The sequence below is a fragment of the Gymnoscopelus braueri genome (assembly GCF_963280865.1).
Source record: "Gymnoscopelus braueri genome assembly, chromosome: 9".
NCBI lineage: Eukaryota > Metazoa > Chordata > Actinopteri > Myctophiformes > Myctophidae > Gymnoscopelus > Gymnoscopelus braueri.
The window spans coordinates 25,056,942-25,076,720 of record NC_137610.1 but is presented as its reverse complement, the minus strand read 5'-3'; the positions used below and the strand labels follow the sequence as shown (position 1 = coordinate 25,076,720).

The following is a 19,779-nucleotide window of genomic DNA, read 5'->3' as shown; positions in this document are numbered from 1 at the left end:
TGCAAGTAAAAACAAGAGCAAATTGAAAAAAGAAAGTCCCACTGTTGAAGGCTTATGGCTACCACCTTGTCCTAAAAGACCACAACCACTGCACACATTGAAACAGGCTTTATTCTCTCTTCTTAAAAGAAGGAAACAAGATCAAACAAAGTCATCTGTGACCAAAAATAAATAAAATAAACAAATACATCAAAAAAAGTCAGTGCTTCTCTCCAATCAGGACAGTAGCTCAGCCTTCGCAGTGTTTCCAAGCCCACCGATAAAGACAGACAGATAGAGAGAGTCTAGGCAGGGGGGGGGGGGCGGGGGGTATTGTCAATGATCAAGCCCAGTGAAACAGAACAACAATGAATGAATTGAACTAGAAAGATCAAACAATAGAAGAGGTACGGAAAGATATGGACCACAGTGAAGGACGGATCAGATCAGCATTGGAAGGAACCAAGAGATGAAGATCATGGTCAGAACACTATTTAGCGAGGGTCAGGGTGGTTGTGGGAAACTCATGAACTGTAGGACTCGATTGTGGCTCTATTTGACCCTTACGGGTCCACGTTTACACTCTCAGTTAAATTAATACTCAGGATTTTTATTTTACTGTGCACCAAGTGTCTTTTTGTCACCAATATCACTTTGATAACAAAACACACTCATGTTTTTTTTTTGCTAAGGTGCCGGTGTAGCCACAAAACGGAATACAGCGAAAAGCGTGAGGAAGAGATAGGGCAGAGCACAGGAGGAAGAGTACAGAAGAGAGGGATGAAGTGTTGGGGAAGGAGGAAGATGGAAAAAGGGCTCAATGTGAGCTCCAGGGGAACGGGGGATTAAAGATGAATAAAATGATGAAGGACATATGAGGAGAGGAGAGAGAGAGAGAGAAGTGTTATATGACGGTAGTGCTGCTGGGCTGGCGGTTGGGGGGGGGGGGTCGCTGCTTTTCTGTGTTGCTGAAAAATCTACAGGAGGTTTCGGCAGATTCTACAGACCTGGGGGAAAGAGGAGAGGAGAAGAGAGGAGAGGATTAATACACATACATTGCAGAGAAACTTGACAAAGACAGCACATAGAGATATAGTCAAGATCCACTTTGAAACAGAGCATTTACAATCAATTATCCAGGCCTGGTGATGGTAGCACATCGTCACTGAATCATTGATGCAGTAGTACATGACGCACACAAGTACGCACGCACGTTATGATTGGGCATCCTTGGTCAACCTCGGACAATAGCAGCTAAACAGTCATCCTTAAAAAGAAATCCACTCTCAATTTTGGAGAGTGGATTGCAATGTGCGCACAGTGCTTGCAATCATAATCCATCTGAATTCAACAGATCACTCACGTAAGGTAGGTCGGAGAGGCTTATTGTCGGTATCGGCCAGAGCACGGGTGTCATTTCACAATGCACTAGACCACTGGGAGATGGATTGCTGTGGTGGAGCGCAACACCTACTATCAGCTCCCAGTACCTACTTCGTTAGCTGAGTTGGCGGCGCCCGGGATCGAACCCATGTTCTTTTGGTCAAAAGCTCTACCGACTGAGCTACCGGGATAATAAATAAGTAAATGATCTGAGGCCAGATTACCCATATACAGTACAGTAGCCTATTGCATTGGAGGCACCAGACAATTTGCCTTGCAAATAGCTGATTAACCATTTTTCAAGGACTGGATTTTTCCAGTCCTATTTCCTATTAATAAGAATATGACTATATGATGAATATGATGTGAGATTGGTGAGAAGAAAGAGAAAGAGAGAGAGAGAGAGAGAGAGAGAGAGAGAGAGAGAGAGAGAGAAAGAGAGAGAGGGAGGGGGGGGGCTGACATCACAGGCTGACCACATGAAGCCACGCTGTTTCCATATGGATATTGATAATGTTTCACAAAAAAAAAAAAAAAAACATTCAAGTTGACATACACTTGGAGGCACTCCTGCCTCAGATATAGTTTTTTGTTATGTTGTTTTGCTTTTGATCAATCTAACGAGACACTGGCAGCCCTATTTCACCTCTCACAAAGGTCTGTGAAGAGGAGAGAAAGTTGTGGCCCCCTGCAGCTAAACATCTTTACATGAAAAAGAAAAAACATTGTCAAAATCAATTCCCCTCAGCTCTCTGGCAGACACAGCCTGTGAACTCAAGTCAGGGACAAATGAAAAGAGAATGAGAGACAGAGTGTGGGAGAGAAAGAAAGGGAGTGAGACGGAGAGTGTCAGAAAGAGAGAAAAAACGAATAGGAAAGAGAGAGAGAGCGAGAGGAGGGGGGGGGTCAACAGAGGACTGTTTGATAAGATCATTCCCTGTGTTGCGGTGAGGCAGGAAATGTTGCAGCTAACATAACTTTCAACAACTCAATCTGTTCTTCTCTCGTACACAAACAGACTCACAAACAAAAAATCACAAAGGTGTGAAACCGTGCTGTTCATTCAGAACAACGCATCTGTTAGTTGCGGTCTATATCTTAAAATATCTCCACTCTTGTCTTTCTTACACTGAGCTCTGCAACTATTTCACTTTTTGTATTACCATGCAAAACAATAGATTCATGCATGCACGCCCACGCCCACGCCTACTTGACACGCACGCACGCATGCCATCTGATGGGGTCAAGACAGATATAATTTCTTAACACAATAATATAGCAATTAAACATTTATTTGAGCAAATGTGAAACATTTTCACAAAGAATTACAGTAATAATAGTCCATTTATTTTGCACTGTCTAGGTTTTTCCTTTACTGAGTCTGCATGTTTCTGTTAGAGCCCATTGAATAACTAATACCCACCGACGCCCCAATGTCAAGTAGTGCATAATTGAAAAATGATACATGCATATTATACATGCAGGTCTGCTCAACATATTTAAGTGTTATTGTGTTGAAAGGACATCTTGTTCCACATTGCACAAAATCAATCAAAAATATAACTACACAAAGTGCTCCTCGAAGCACAGGTCTCCGCCAGGTCAGGTACGTTATTGTGGCCTCCTGGTGGCGCTATAATAGGCCAATGTGAAAAGGGTTTCATTTCTTTTTGGGCTTTTCACGGCAATCAGACACTGCATTCATGATTTGAGGCTTTTGTTCCAAAAATGTGTTTTGCTAAATTAGACGTACTGGTGGCGCTATAACAGGCCAATGTGAAAAGGGTGCCATTTCTTCCTCGGCCTAGTGAAAATGTGCGTGTGATCCTGCAAACTTTGGAAGCCAACCTTAGCCAATGAGGATGGAATATGGAAAATCGGACAGATCCGTGTTGATCACATGACTATAGAGATACTGTGTAACGATTTGCATGACGTTTGGATAAAATCTGTAGGAGTAAATGGGTTTTGCACAAGTCGGCCTCCTGGTGGCGCTATAACAGGGCAATGTGAAAAATTTGGGGCAGAGGTTCTGAATTGGTATTCAGGGAGTGTGTGTACACAGTTTCGGAGCGAGCGGGCCAACAGTGTCGGAGATTAGCCGCTCGCAGACAGACGGACACGCGGACGGACACATGGACTGACGGACAGGGGGTAAAACATACTCTCGCCATGCCTTTCGGCCTGGAGGAGACAATGAACACTATTGCCCGTGTTTGGGGAGGGTCTTTGTCAATGCATGTACTCTACGGGCTGGAACAGAATGTTGAACAGGAGTAGTATGATGGAGGTGCTACGTCCTCCCAGTGGGGCTCCTCACTAATTAACAAAAATAAATAAATATATATATATATATATATATATATATAGAGAGAGAGAGAGAGAGAGAGAGAGAGAGAGAGAGAGACAGAGAGAGAGAGGGGCTGTGTGCACACCCATCACTCAGGGCGGAGAAGGAATACAGATCAGTTCTATCATGTGATCTTCTCTCCTCTCACATCACACTGCTCCCACTGGCATCATCTGTCTCTCCAACAGGGTCAGAGGTCAGCTGTCTCCCTCTCTATCAGCCGATGATACACTGTGATGATCAGTCCCCTTTATCTGTCCCCCAGCCAGCACAGAGCGTCAACAGCTAGAGACCTGTGTCACTCGGCACCCACCAGTACCCACTTTCAGAGGGTACAACAAAGTACAGACACTCAGCTGACCGAGATACTTCATTTTTGGGTCATCGAAAAGGTTACCAGAAGTCCTAGAGGAGATGATTATGTCTGAATTGGATAACACAAAACCAGGTGAATTCAGTGTTTACACAACGTCTCCCCTGGGCCTCAATGAACTTTTAGACCTATCTAGTTATTTATAGCTATCTCTCCCTTTGTTTTCTATAAGGTTGAAGTGTTTTGATTAATGCATTGTGTGCGTGCGTGCGTGCGTGCGAACACACACACACACACACACACACACACACACACACACACACACACACACACACACACACACACACACACACACACACACACACACACACACACACACACACACACACACACACACACACAGAGGCTACTTGTTACTTACAGAGTGAGAGCTGCAGGACTGTCACAAGCAGAACTAGAAGGCTCGCACGGTGCGACCAGGCAGAGCTGCAGTGCATCTTGTTCTTCTTACAGACGCACACCTGAACTTTGACCTCTGTGTTGTTGGATAAAGGCGGCACTCCCGAGTCAGTGATGAGCAGCGGAAGCTGGTAGTTGTCTTTCTTCAAACTGTGCAGCAGCAGGATTTGTGAGTGTGTGGCTGTGGATGAAGAATAGGGAAGTGAACTGGTGTAAACACTGTACAATATACAATAATGATATTTGTTCTCCTCTCTCAGCAGCCAGCTAGGCCAGCCTGTTGTTCTTTATATTGAAGCTGTTGGGTGGAAACCTTGTATGTCCAAAACTGTGTTCCAATGGATCCAATGTTATTAGTTTTAGTCAGAAGCTCTCACTTTTCATTGGTTAAATACAGTACTTACAAAACCCACAGACAGATTTAACCACTTGGAACCTGGCGTTCCTATTTTGGGCATATCAGTATAATGGGCAAAATATTTTGAAAATGTTCAAGTAGCAGACCTGCAAGCTCACAACGTGTCTCATACACCCACATGAATAGAAAGGCATAGAATGGTCACTAAAAACAGCTAGTCCCATTCTTTGTTCTGATTGGCTGGTTTCCGTTTAGTAGACGTGACTAGATTATAGTCAAATCTACTCAGCTCAATATCAATCACTGGTGTGTTATTTATTTATACAGTGATCCAGCATATTCTGTAGCTGAACGATGGAAGGGGAGCGCTTGTTTTCCTTACAAGCCGGCCCCAGTCGTGAGGGGCTTCTAAGCACCGCCCGCGTGGGAGGGCAAGTGACTGAGGGGCTTTGGGCGGAGCTTGTAGGGAAAACAAGCGCTCCTCATCCCTCGCAAACCATCTGTGCTGGAAGGCTAAGTAGCTAGGCTAGCAGTTTACATGGGAAGTTCACAGACGTAGTAGCTAAATCTGGCGAAAAAAAAAAATGCATTTCCATCGAATATCTTAGTTACGATGAGATTGAGCTAACAGTTAAGTTTAGTTTCTCTATGTGTTTGTTTGGGAAAAGTTGACGTCTAACACACAGCCTGGCTGGACTGGCTGAGTACACAGGCACTCGTCTCTGTCATGAGGAAGTGGCTCTTCCTGGTGGCTGGGAACTACTTTTTGGTAGAAGTTGTTCTTGTAGTGCATTATTAAGAACTGTTTTAATTGGGACGGTCTCAGTTTACCTCTATTTTATAATGGCTGAGAGGGTCGGAGGCACTCCCCTGGCGCGTCGTGCCTCACTACGCCCCTCAGCCATTATAAAATACTCTGTAAACTGCAACCTCTGGTGGCGTATTGCTGTATTTGCATTCATAGCAACAACGTTCTTTTGTGTCAAACGAAAAGGAAGTCGCCAATCCTTGGCTGCATCATTGATAAGTTTGTTCGAAGCAAAATCTTTCGGTATGCCAAGCAGGTCATTCTTGTTATTTAAAGCAGTAGTTCCCAAACGGTCGGGAAGTCCAGCTGTGCCTTGGTGTGACAGCCACACACTATTATTGCAATATACAAGTATAGAAATGCATTATGAATAATCATTTTAATTTACAAAGTCCAGTAGTTTGTGTGCACTCATTGCCCAATACAGAGGCAAATTGGAGTGCCTTGGGCCCATAAAAAAAAAAAAAAAAAGCAGTATAAAGGAATAACCGTCATTGGCTCCCCCAGCAGAGTAAGTGGCTGTGAACATATAGGGCACTTCTGACCTCGCTATACTATTTCCATGGATGAGCCACAAGCCGTGCTGAAAATATTCTTTGACTAATATGTAAGGAAGAAGCCATGCCAAACATCAATGTAACGCAGACACAGTGGAAGATAAGTACAGTATGTGCACACGTACATTATGTGAGAGCATAATGTTATGTAAAAATGGTCGTGACACTGAACACAGTGGGAGAGTCACATAAATAATGGGAGGAAGAAGGTCAGGTATAAATATGTAAAGTAAATGCATGGGCAGGCAAACCTGCAACTGTGTATACTGACAGAAATACACATCAATATAAACAATTTCCCTCTCTCTCTCTCTCTCTCTTTCTTTCTTTCTCTCTCTCTCGTGCACGCACGCGCGCGCACACACACACACACACACACACACACACACACACACACACACACACACACACACACACACACACACACACACACACACACACACACACACACACACACACACACACACACACACACACACACAGAGCTTTATTTCACAGCTAAGATAATGGCTGCCTAGAAACCACACCGCCAGTCCATTTCAGTGAGAGCGCTGGGCCCTATCTGTCTCTACCAGCTGCAGTGATTGAGGACCGTCTCCAGCTCCCTCCCCCGCTGTCATTCACAGCTGATACCTCTGGGCAGGGTTTATAGCACCACTCTGTCACTCAAACACTCTGGCAGTCATGCAACCCACAATCAATGCGTCTTGGTTGTCCCTCTAACGCCCTCCACCTTGCATCATCTCCCTCCTCTCCATCTTTGCTAGCTGTTATAGGGTTTATAGGAGTTTTCCCATAGTGACACAGTAGTATTTCCCAGGAGATAATAGAACAAGAAACCTTTCTATACACAATCATTCATACATAAAAGGATATTAGAATGTTGCTTCCTGCCCTCTGTCTCCTATTCTGTTTTCATTCACCAGGTATAGCACAACGTGTGCGTGCGTGTGTGTGTGCGCACATGCATACAGAACAATGTTTGTGGTGGCAAAATGAGTAAATACTATTAGCCATCTAGCTAACATTAACTATTTATTTAGGTTGCAGACTTCTAGAAGTTCTATAATTTACATGCATTATGGATTAATCTCGTTCCAAAGTAGTATTTGCAGTAGTATTTATTGCATTTAGTTAGATGGCTGCCTCTCATTTTAATGAAAAGTCAATGTTCATAGTCACACATACCCAGTTACATCAGTCAGGTAATGAATGTTAATGACTAATAACCAGTGGAAAAGGATAAGGAAAGACATGCGAGACAAGCCAGGGGATTCAAACCTGGATCCTCATGGTCACCAGGAACATATGGTCTGTGCACTAACTGGCTGAGCCACAAGGCACCCCAATAGATCATGCTATATTTCATTTAATCAGAACCCTTCGTCTTTCTACATTCCTTCGGAACTGAGCACCATTAGTTTGAGCCAACATTATTATTACATGTATAACGTCACTGTTGGGCAGAAACCGTGTATCTCCGTATTTCAGTCTTTGAAAACAGTGAAAGTGAATGTATTTATTGGTTTTATAAATATTTAACTAATTTAAAAAAATTACAAGAGCTTGTAACTAAATAATGTCAATTTTTAATTTCCGGGAAAGTTTTGGACATACAAGGTTTCCACCCGACAGTGACGATAAGTAACAGCAGCAGGATACTGATGATACGATGATAAAGAAGTGAGTGCTGGTGGATTACTCACAGTTGACCTGTGTGACCTTCCATGTTTTGTCCAGCCCAGGCTGTTTACCCAGCTCTATCTTGAAGGGTCCAGCGTTGGGGTGGATGTCTCTGTCCCGTCCCCCGACAACGGCCACATTCATGTCATGGGCGTCTTCACACACACGCGCTACCGATGGAAACACGTAGGGGGCGTTGTCGTTGTAGTCTTGAAGGTGGATGACCAGGGTGCCGGTACCTGTGGCTGGAGGACTGCCTGAAAATGCACGCACGCGCACGCACACGCACACGCGCGCACATACACACACACACACACACACACACACACACACACACACACACACACACACACACACACACACACACACACACACACACACACACACACACACACACACACACACACACACACACACATAATTTAAACAGGAAAAACCCAAGCGAGAAGCTCCCAGTCTGAAAAATAAAGCCAATGTGTGTCTTAAACCTGCATTTTTTCAAATAGCCACATGTCTAGTAATGACTGGTGCATTTACATAGCACTTTTATTCAAAGCACTTTATACACACCAAAGGCAAATTACTTTTTTTTACAGCCAATGGAATAAAATAACCAAACTAATGTATGGACCGCATTCATCATGGCGGAAGGCAGGGCGGAGAGATAATTATGTTTTCACCCACGTCCGTCCGTCTGTCTGTCTGTCTGTCTCTCTGTTAGTCTCTCCATAGCTAATCTCGCAAATTACTAGACTGATCAGCATCAAATTTATTGTGCACGCTGCCAGCAGGACAAGGAAATTAATCCTCAAATATTATTCACATTGCTCAGATGAATCAGAATCAGCCTGGCGACAGGCAGTGTTCAGGCAGTCCGGTGGTAGCCGGGTGGAAATGGTTCCGAAATCTGGTGGTCTGACAAAGTCACTAATTATAAGAAAGTCTCAAGTCTTTCTTTACTCTAAATCCCGAGTCAAGACAGGCAAGTCTCAAGTCAAGTCCCAAGTCAAGTCCCAAGTCAAGTCCCAAGTCTAGACTGACAAGTCCCAATTGAAGTCCAAGTCCTAAATGTTTTATTTTGAGTCCCAAACAAGTCCTAAGCTGTGTGTAGGTATATGTCCAAGTCAAAAGAGGGCTCAAGTTAAGTCAAGTCACGAGTCATTAATCAAGTCCAAGTATTTTTTTATTTGATCAAGTAAGTCTGAAGTCATCAAATTTGTAGACTGAGAGAACGAGCCCAATCGATGGTCTTGAAGGGCGGATCCAAACCCAGCCGCCCGGATTCGTGCGGGGCTTCCTATTGCTTCACCAATCTATGTCCCCGCCTCCCCTCCCCCCCCCCCCCTCCGGCCTGTGCACGGAGCACGCTGACGTCACCAAATTTAGAGCGACGCCCCTCTGCACTCTGATTGGTTAGGAGATAACAAGGTCCTAAGACCATCGTTCCTGCATGGCTCTCCCAGGCTTTTTTTCTTTTGTAACAACAAAAAAAAAGCATGGGTTTCCGAGGCTATCAAATTTGTGACTCCAAGTTGAGTCAGAGATGTCCACGAGTCTCTGAGCTCGAGTCCGAGTCAAGTCTCAAGTCTTTGAGGCTCGAGTCGAGTCAAGTCTCAAGTCTTTGAGGGTCGAGTCCGAGTCAAGTCTCAAGTCTTTGAGGGTCGAGTCCGAGTCAAGTCTCAAGTCTTTGAGGGTCAAGTCCGAGTCAAGTCTCGAGTCTTTGAGGGTCGAGTCCGAGTCAAGTCTCGAGTCTTGTCAAGTCTCAAGTCTTTAAAAAAAAAAACACACACACACACACACACACACACACACACACACACACACACATACAAACACGAAGGCATAGATGTAAAAGTATAGACAGGTCATAATAAATCACATTAGATTCACAGATTAGAGATTTTATGTATTTTCCCCACAATTTATTTTCATTCAAATGAAATGTGATTGAAGTTGAACTTGCATTAATAATGACTTTAGTTGATTTTTCACTCTTTAAAATATAGTATTTCTTAATTATTAATAATTACAGCTTGTAGATTGGCTATTTTCACGATTTTAAATTGTTTTTAAATAATAATAAAAAAGGAACATACAAGATTTCCACCCGACAGCGATAATATATAGCCAATATGGTTCTGTATCAGTATATGAGTCAGTTTTTGCAGATTTCATTCTAATTGGCTACTATGCCTGCATATGAATTTCATGGGCCTGGGTAGGTCACCCTGGCTTGGCGGAGATATGCCCTGTTGCGCACACTCCGCACAGCAGTCCAACAGCAGAGCAGGTGAAAGCAATTCACTTAAACGAGGGCTGTGTTGCGCGCCAAAAAACGGACTAAAACTGTCACATTCTAGCTGCTAACTTCCCATTTAGATCATTGTTGACAAACGAACAGAACATGGATGTGGAAAGCATCTTGAATCACAGCAGGCGAGCAGCGTCAGGTTAGGCGAGCAGAGCAGTGGCGTCTTATCTTCTCAGCAGTGGCGTGATATCTCTGTGTCTCCTCAGCTTTCAGGTGAATTAAATGGTGTTGCCTGAGACTCTATTTATGCTATGTTTGACAACGTAAGAGAGGCCATGGTCATGGTCCTCTATATGCTAATGACCGTGGCTTCACCTTGGCCATGTTTGGTTACGTTAATGAGCACCACGCAGCAGCTTGACTTAAGCCGGTTGGAAGCCGGCTCGCAGAGCGCGCCCCGAGGGGAAAGGGAGGAGACAGGGGAGTGGACGTTTTCGGGGCATTTCATTCATTACTGCGTCCAAAAAAAAACATAAAATAAAGATTGTCCACGAGTCTTTGAGGCTCGAGTCGAGTCAAGTCTCAAGTCTTTGAGGGGCGAGTCAGAGTCGAGTCGAGAGTCTCATTTTTGGCGACTCGAGTGCGACTCGAGTCCGAGTCCCTAACTCGAGTCCCCATCTCTGAGTTGAGTCTCAAGGCGAAGTCTCGAGTCCACACGTCTGCTTGATACTGCTGTAGAGCTCTTTGTCTAGCCATGGTTGTAGTAGCGACGTGAACATATTGTGGGTTGGGTGGTGAATGTTCATGTTTGTGAATTCATCATATCAGACCCACTGTCTGTCCACTATGGTACACATTCTATAACCAGTTGTACTGGGAGAAGCGGAGGATGTGACTGGCTAGAGCAAAATTACGTTGTTTGTCTTCCTAAATGACCACTACCATCTCTCACATAATCACTCTCTCGTTCCAGTTCGTTCTTCCTTATACCTCCTCTTCATCCTCCATCACCATAATGCCTGTGTCATCATCACCTCGTCTCAGCACCAATGGAGCTTGGTGTCTGGCCTCTGCCTCACATCACTTTGTCACTAAAGCCCATATTAAAAAGATGAGCTTCTAAAACAGATGGACAGCCTCTGTCTTTGAATCTATATATATATTATGTACATATTTCTATATGTTAAGTAGGAGCACTGAGGGTAAAGCAGTAGTTCTTTGTTAAGAAATATGGAATCCCTCTACATTTTGTTTAGCCTAGTACGGTCCTATTTTTGTTTTTCATTTGTTAGAGGGACACTGTATCAGACAGTTATGCAGTATACTGCAATATCTCTTCACCTTGTCCCCTGGGAGACCACAATACCATCCATTTATTTCAGTTTATATCAGATAAAGAGATCCTGGCTAATACAGCAGCCTATGATTACATCAAACATTCCCAGCCCTGTTCATAGCAGATAGTATCAATTATTATGCTAGATGGCACATCTTGGCAGGTAGTTCTAATGGCCAGTGCTTGTAGCAGCATGTCACAGCAGCTGAGGTTGCATGTAAATGTGTTCAGAACACTGTGTAGTGTGTACTCAGCTCCAGCTCTGTTCTTATCCACAGCCCCCTTAAATGGTTTCAGCATGTGTGCTTCTCAAATATAGTCTTTAACAGAGCTCCAGACATAGAGCTCATTCATGTCTCCTTGGAGAATATGTGTTAGCCTTTCCCAAGGAAGTAATTGTAGAATGTCCTCCTCCGCTTGAATTATTACACCTCCTCCGCCTACACCCAATTATTACACCTCATCTTCCTCCTACACCCAATTATTACACTTCCTCCTTCTCTTACACGCAATTATTACACCTCCTGCGCCTAAACCCAATTATTACACCCCCTCCCCTACACCCGAGTATTACACCATCTCCTCCTTTTTCACCCAATGATTATACAGCTCCTCTTCCTCCTACACCCATTTATTACACATCCTCTTCCTCCTACACCCAATTACTGCACATCCTCTTCCTCCTACACCTAATTATTGCACCTCCTCCTCTTCCTCTTACACCCAATTATTACACCTCATCTTCCTCCTACACCCAATCATTACACGTCCTCTTCTTCCTACACCCAATTATTACACCTCCTCCTCCTCTTACACCCAATTATCACACCTCTTCCTCCTACACCCAATTATTACACCTCCTCTTCCTCCTACACCCAATTATTTAATAGACGTCCTCCTCCTACACCCAATTGTTACACCTCCTCCTAAGCCTGCACCCAATTCTTACACCTCCTTCTATCTACACACAGCCTCAGCTTGTCTCTGACCAGCAGCTTCACAGCCACTGGCAAACAGAGAGCGTATAACTCCCCAAAAACAAACAAAAAGATCTACAATGGCTACCTATCATGTGTGTGTGTATGAGTCACTCTTCTCACAGAAACTGCACCATGCTGACTTGTTAGCTTCAATCCATCGTATATATTTACTATGTATAACATCATAGAGCAGCTTTAATAGAATATGTTCCTCTGTTTGAACTGTGTCTTTACCCACAATGCACTGTGGTTCCTTACCAGGCGGGTTCTACTCACCGTTATCTGTTGCGATAAAGACAGCAGTGTATTTGTTGTTGTGGACATAAGGTGACTCGCGGTCCAAAGAGGCTGAGGTGTTGACAGTTCCTCTGACTGGGTTCACACTCAGCCAGCCTGCTGGGTCTCGCAGGACTGCATACCTGATGGAAGAATCAGAACAACAACTTGCTGTCAATCAGGCAATTAATTGATGCTCTGTGAAGATGCAAGAACCAAGAAATAACATTTATTTATTCTATGTGAAAAGTTGTGAAATGTTTCTTCATGCTGAAACCTGAAGAAACCTTGTGATTTTTACTGTGATAGACAACTGAAATTCATCTGCTGCAAGTAGAAAACAGAAAACAGAAAACATGAACCCAGAAACCATTACAAAACAATGTGTATAATGCATTTCTACAGGTTGCCAACAACACCAGGAATCCGCATGTCAAAATGACACCCACACAGGTCCTCGGAGCCAAAGGAAAATCTTTTGTAATGCAATACCACATACACCACATACTATAGCGACCTAATCAATTGCTGCATTTGCTTACAGTTTATTCTGTAAACAATGCAAAACACATCATTTGCACATACTGTAGGGATTTCAATGTTCCATATTTAACCCTTTGTGCAAAACATAGAAATACATGTGCTTTTAAAGTTACAAAGTAGTACTGTAGGTCCTGCCCGACACCAGGGTCTACATGTTTCAATGAAAGTGTACGAAGACCACCTACAACCACTGCAGATGTGCTAGTTATATAGTATTAACATACTCTGCGATGCAGATTGGATGAAAACAACATTTTATTGAATATAATAGGTCCCGGATTGCAGTTTTAAATGATCTTGCCAGGACATGAAATGGGGTTACTCACTATACATAAATATTTTAAATGCTGGTTTGACTTTGTCCAAGGATCATGAAACATTATGTACACATGTGAGACAAGGTTAGCTGTCAATTCAACAAAAAATAAACCATTGGAAATACAAGGTTCTACAGGTCACTGGTGGCATTTCTTCCTGAAGACAGACACACCCAACCAGGAAGGACATCAATCAAACAACATATTATTTCCTCTTTGGACCAGAGCTCAGAGTTATCTCGGACACCCACCACTGTAAATTATTAAAGTGAGCGTACAGCTGTGGTTGGGTCATTCATGTCCAGACTGAGGAAAAGTAAAGGTTGACTGGAGGACGGCACGCAGTCGGGGTCACAGAAAAAAGTCATTTCTGTGAGATGAGTGTCACAGTCGCTTTGAAACGTTCAGTAAAACCACCAAAGATATGATATCAATCAAAACTGCAGCACTGTTTGATAGAGTTATATCCGCCAAAGTGACAAACTGCAGAAGCAGAGCTGCAATATATGATCCATCAGCCCTGATGTCTGCTCTGTATCAACACTGAGCTGACTACGATCATTCTTTTCTCATGTCAGGGCGATGTTTGACTCAGCTGTTTTGTTTTCTTATTGCCAATGTGTTACCTTGCTCTTCGCTAAATGGTGTTTTGGTAGAGAAGAGGTTATACATTGACAGAATTTGTTAATATTATTTTTTAAATTGCAGGATCGAAATGGAGATGGGGGGGGGAATTCAAGCATTACCAATATTAAACAAGTTTACAAATAATTATCTTACTGATTTGTATTGGTTTCTGATTGCTTTAACTTCCTACAAACCTGTTTCATCCCGGCCAATCTGTACTGCTGTCTACAATGCTGGAAGGAGGACTTTGGAAAGATTCTGAAGCGCGGTACAGTACTGTATATTTGATTGGACATAGTGCATCAGGTTCTGTCCAACAGGCCAGAAACTCGAAGTCACACAGGTCTCTATTAAAGTGTAAGTTTAGAAAATACAATTGTTAACGCCTTAATCACTGAGAAACTCCTCATCTAATGTAAGTCTGGCATGACTGGATTGCTTACTATTTATCAGTGTTTACACCTTGTTTTTAGCAAGACACTACACCTGCAACAGCACCCCACCATTCCAAAAAACTGCTAACTCTAAGACCAAAAATGTCTGCAGGTCCATAACAATAACAATAACATGTATAGCATGTACGAGAGATATTATCAATCTATAAATGCGCACAAAATCTGATATCATCAATATTAGGTCATACTACTGATGTAGATTGTCCTCCATGTACTCTGACAACGGGTTCCCAACGGGCATCGCCCTATCTAGAAAAATCAACCAACTTATACTCGAATGGCGTGGCATAACATTAATTGCTTGTTGTTTTTAAAAGCCTGATGAGAGTCTGAGGTTGACATATCTGAGGTTCTTCTTCGTTTTGGTCGTGAGACACTCACTATGGGAAACAGCGCCATCTGGCGATGAGTACAGAGCTACACAATACGCTCCCGGGGCCCATTCATTGGGCTAGACTAGGGTATGTCACGTGACCGGTCATGCCCTCCCCTCCACCAGAGGGCATAAGAGGCGCCGGCCGTGACGTCAACTTCCTCTTTCAGTTCCTCTGTTCGCAGATGATAACACGGCTACACGCATGTTAAAAACTGAATTCAACCTTTATCAACGATTACTCTACTCTTCAGGACCCAAAGTGAGAAACCAGCTTTAGCCCTAAAAGCGGAGGCTAGGATAAGTCACCCACGGGTTTTCTCGTTCAACTAAACTCCAGTAAACTAACTTTAATCTACCTCTTAGTGAGCCGGCGTTAGCCTTTAGCTGCTTCTTAGCCTAGCCGCTAGCTGCTACTAGCTTAGCTGTTTGGCTACCTCCACAGCGCTAACCGCCCTTTGTTTTGCTGAGCTAACCCCCCGAATAGAGCTGTTAGCCTAGCCTTTTTGTGAGCCAGCGTTAGCCCTTAGCTGTTTCTTAGCCTAGCCGCTAGCTGTTACTAGCTTAGCTGTTTGGCTACTTCCACAGCGCTAACCCCCCTTTCCCGCTTAGCTAACTCCCCGAATAGGGCTGTTAGCCTAGCTTTGTCGCTCTCTTTGTCCCACGATGACCGCTCCGATGAAAGCCCCCAGAGGCACCCCATACACCCTGGGCCCTCTGCCGGCTAGACAGTGCGGCCTACCCGACTGCTCTGCCAATATCGACGGAGACGACGCACACTCGATATGTGTTGGATGTCTCGGTGTCGCGCACGCTTTCGACGCGCTCTCCGACCCCGAGTCTTTCTGCGAAGCATGCGCCCGGTACTCGGTGAGGCTGCTTCGTTATAGATATGGCCAGGCCACGGCCTGTGCCGGTAGTTTAGGAGACACTGGCGTCAATCGCTCGGTTCCCCCGAAACCCTCCCGCATCCCGAAACCGTCCTCGGCTGCTGCTAGCGGGGGCGCTCCCCGTTCGCAGCACTCGGCGGGGTCCACGGTACTCTCCCAAACCACACCAGGCCCCATAGCAGACAGTACTAGCTTTACACAGGGCCGTGGTGATCACGCAGCGGCTGCCGCTGTCCTCGTAGCTGGACCTCAGCTCCCACAGCACCAGGTTAGCCCACCTCTTCCCCCCAACCCCAACCGTTCCTCAGCGGCAACCTCCAGCTGGAGGACGACCACTACTCCATGGAGGGGGACCACAACGAGGAGGGCGATTACTACAAGGAGGAATACGACGATGAGGAGCTCCCATCTGCTCAGGACTCCTCGGACGTCGCCATGCTTAGCCCGGGACGGGCTGCTTCCACCGGCACAACACTTCAATATATTGTTATATAATGCTGGTCATTGTGCGAATATGGTTGTTACACTTGCCACACCTTGCTTTATTCAAGGTAAGCCCAAAGGTACTTGAAAAGGACCGGTACTCGGTTTTCCAGATACTGTTGGAATACAACACATAATGTTTTTCGCCATGTTAATGTGTTGTTATGTAGTGCTTGTCATTGTGCCAACATGTTTGTTACACTTGCCACATCTTGCATTATTCAAGCCCTATTAAGTTAAGACCAAAGGTGCCTGGGGAAGGACCGGTACTCGGTTTTCCAAATACTGTTGGAATACAACACATAATGCTTTTCACCGTGTTGATATGTTGTTATGTAGTGCTTGTCACTGTGCCAACATGTTTGTTACACTTGCCACATCTTGCATTATTCAAGCCCTGTTAAGTTAAGATCAAGGGTACTTGGAGAAGGACCGGTACTCGGCTTTCCAAATACTGTTGGAATACAACACATAATGCTTATCATCGTGTTGATATGTTGTTACATAATGCTTGTCATTGTGCCTACATGTTTGTTACACCTGCCACACCTTGCATTATTCAAAAGGGTTGCGACGCCACCCGACCCCCTCTTGGGCGGGGTACGCGACATTGACCCTCACTGGACTCAGAGGATAGGGTCAGGGACAACTCCTCTGCAACCAAATAAAATGAGGGTATTTTTGCACATTCTTGTGGTCGGTACAATATATAATGCCAGATTTTTTGTGCCAATAAATTTGTTACAAAGGACCAAACCTTGCATTTTTCAAACCCTGTTGAAATAAGTCCACATGCTAAGAAAAGGGCCGGTACTAGGCCTTCCAAACACTGCTGGATAATACTTATGCCATCACTGTGTCAATATATTGTTATATAATGCGTGTCATTGTACCAATATGTCTTTTACACGTAATTAAGCCCAAAAGTATTTGGTAAAACGGCTCTCGGTTTTCCATATACTGTTGGTATACAACATATAATGCCTGTCACTATGTCAATATATTGTTATATTGCTTGTCATTGTGCCATTATGTCGTTACTGTCACCACACTTTGCAACGCCGTTTTTGTCTGCCAATTCTCCCATCCGAGAGAGGGCGCCAAAACGCCACTTTAGTGAGAGGTTTTCACAAGATGGCCGGACGGCAGGTAGGCAAGATGATTACAACCTGTCCAGACCGCAAGTTACAAAACCTTGTCTTATTCCAACCCTGCATGTAAGACCAGGGAGAACGGGAGCCACCTACTTGGCGACCTCCCGTTCTCGGTGGTCCCCCTATGAGCCCACAGTGCTCGGTAAACCCGTTAGCGGTTTTCCGAACACTTGTGGGACAAACCTACTGAGTGTTTCTACACCAATGCAAAAATCACCAATGCAGGCAATAAATTCAGTATCACCCCTGTCCGCCAGAGGGCGCCTTTGCACCTTGCTACAGGGGTCACGCTATTTTTGCCTCCCAATCCTCCCATCCGAGAGAGGGCGCCAAAACGCCATTTTAGTGAGAGGTTTCCACAAAATGGCCGCACGGAAGGTAGACAGAATGACTACAATGACTACAACCCATCCAGGCCGGAGGTTGACGTAAGGGAGGCATCGCGTGCGGGGTCACGTGACTTCCTTGAATCTCCCAGTCAGTCATTTAACGCCTATACCGTCTCTAGTGGCACCTCACGTAGGGTCCCACCGGAGCGATCGGTCACGTCACCGGTTTCCATGACAACGACCGGCCGGTCTGTAGGACGAGTGACAGCAGCACTCCTCCCCCACCCTCTAGCTCGCTGCTTGGCGCAATGGAAAACTTTTCACCCGTCGCTTTGGGTGCTTCGCACCATACAGAAGGGTTACAAGATGCGATTCTCCGCAAAACCCCCTATGTCAGACAAGGTGTTGTTTTCACAGGCGAGGGGCGGATTGATTGATTGATTGATGTAGTTTATTTGGTAAGACATGAGAATAGTACATGACAGTACTTAACAGTACATGGAAGTACAAATTCACAATATAAGGTCTACTAAACTGGAACTCTCATTAAGCACTAAGCTTGTTTAAGATGAGAACCCCATGCACACAAATCATGAGCGGCGTTAACCTTACGAGGGGAGGTTCTCTCCCTCCTAAGAAAAGGCGCAATTAGAGATTTTTCTCCCGACCAGAAACGACTGGGTTTTTCTACTCGAAAAAAATTCTAGTCAAGAAAAAGGGGGGGGGATATACGACCCATCCTGGATCTGAGGGGTCTCAACATATTTCTAACGAAATTCAAGTTTCGCATGCTGACAACCGCGACGTTATTACGCACGGTGCGTCAGGGCGACCGGTGGACAGCATAGACCTGAGGGATGTTTTTTTTTTTTCCACATTCATGTCTACCCACCGCACAGAAAGTTTCTGCGCTTCGGTTTCGAGGGACGAGTGTACGAATACACAGTCCTCCCGTTTGGAATGTCCCTGAGCCCCCGTGTGTTCTTGAAATGCACACAGGCGGCTATAGCTCCATTAAGGAGACAGGAGATGCGTCTGTCGACTTACATCGACGACTGGCTCTTGGCAGGAGTCTCCAGTCAAGAGGTGGCGAGACACACGGAGATAGCTATCTCACATCTGACGTCGTTGAGTTTCACCGTCAAATTTCAGAAGAGCGTGCTGATTCCATGTCAACAAACCTCTTTCATAGGGTTTTCACTGGATTCAACTACGCTGGTGGCACGCCTATCCAAGGAGAGGATAGACAGTTTCCTAGCCTGTGTGAGGTCTTTTCAAGTAGGAAAGAAAGTCACGTACAGGCTGTGTTTGCAGGCAGCGGGTCTCATGGCTTCGGCCATACACCTGGTCCGCCTATGCAGGCTCCTTATGAGACCTTTTCAGAGGTGGGTGCGGGATCTCAACATCCCGCCCACCATGGGGTCTCGGCGAGTTCTAGTGTCTCCACGGTGTATGGAGGCACTCGAACCCTGGTCACGAGCACCCTTTCTGTCAGAAGGTGTCCGACTAGGTGTGGTGCTCTCAAGGAGGGTAGTCACGACGGACGCCAGCATGACGGGCTGGGGCGCCGTTTACGAGGGTCGTGCGGCCAGGGGAGTGTGGGGCCCCGATCTACGAGTGGCCCACATAAACTACCTGGAGCTGGTTGTCATGTCCTGGTGAGGACGGACAACACCACGACCATGTGCTACATCAACAAACAGGGAGGCTTAGGCTCCCGTGTGTTGGACGACCTGGCCCGAGAGTTGACGATGTGGTGCGATTCACGTCTACTGTCGGTTCGGGCGGTCCACGTTCCGGGCCTCCAGAACGGCGGAGCGGATCTACTGTCCAGGGGCAGGCTTTGGTATTCGAATTGGTCACTCAATACGAAAA

General features: G+C 45.1%; 1 protein-coding gene across 1 annotated transcript in view; it reads right to left on the bottom strand.

The window, feature by feature from the left end:
• Nucleotides 1-929: 929 nt before the first annotated feature.
• Nucleotides 930-19,779, bottom strand: part of cdh13 (cadherin 13, H-cadherin (heart)) — a 266,521-nt gene continuing 247,671 nt past the window's right edge. The window contains exons 11-14 of the mRNA XM_080437656.1: nt 12,730-12,876; nt 7,914-8,143; nt 4,447-4,665; nt 930-986 (exon numbers count right to left, since the gene is read on the bottom strand). Coding sequence (XP_080293782.1) covers nt 979-986; nt 4,447-4,665; nt 7,914-8,143; nt 12,730-12,876 — 604 coding nt within the window. The 3' untranslated portion in view covers nt 930-978. The remainder of the gene's footprint in view (nt 987-4,446; nt 4,666-7,913; nt 8,144-12,729; nt 12,877-19,779) is intronic.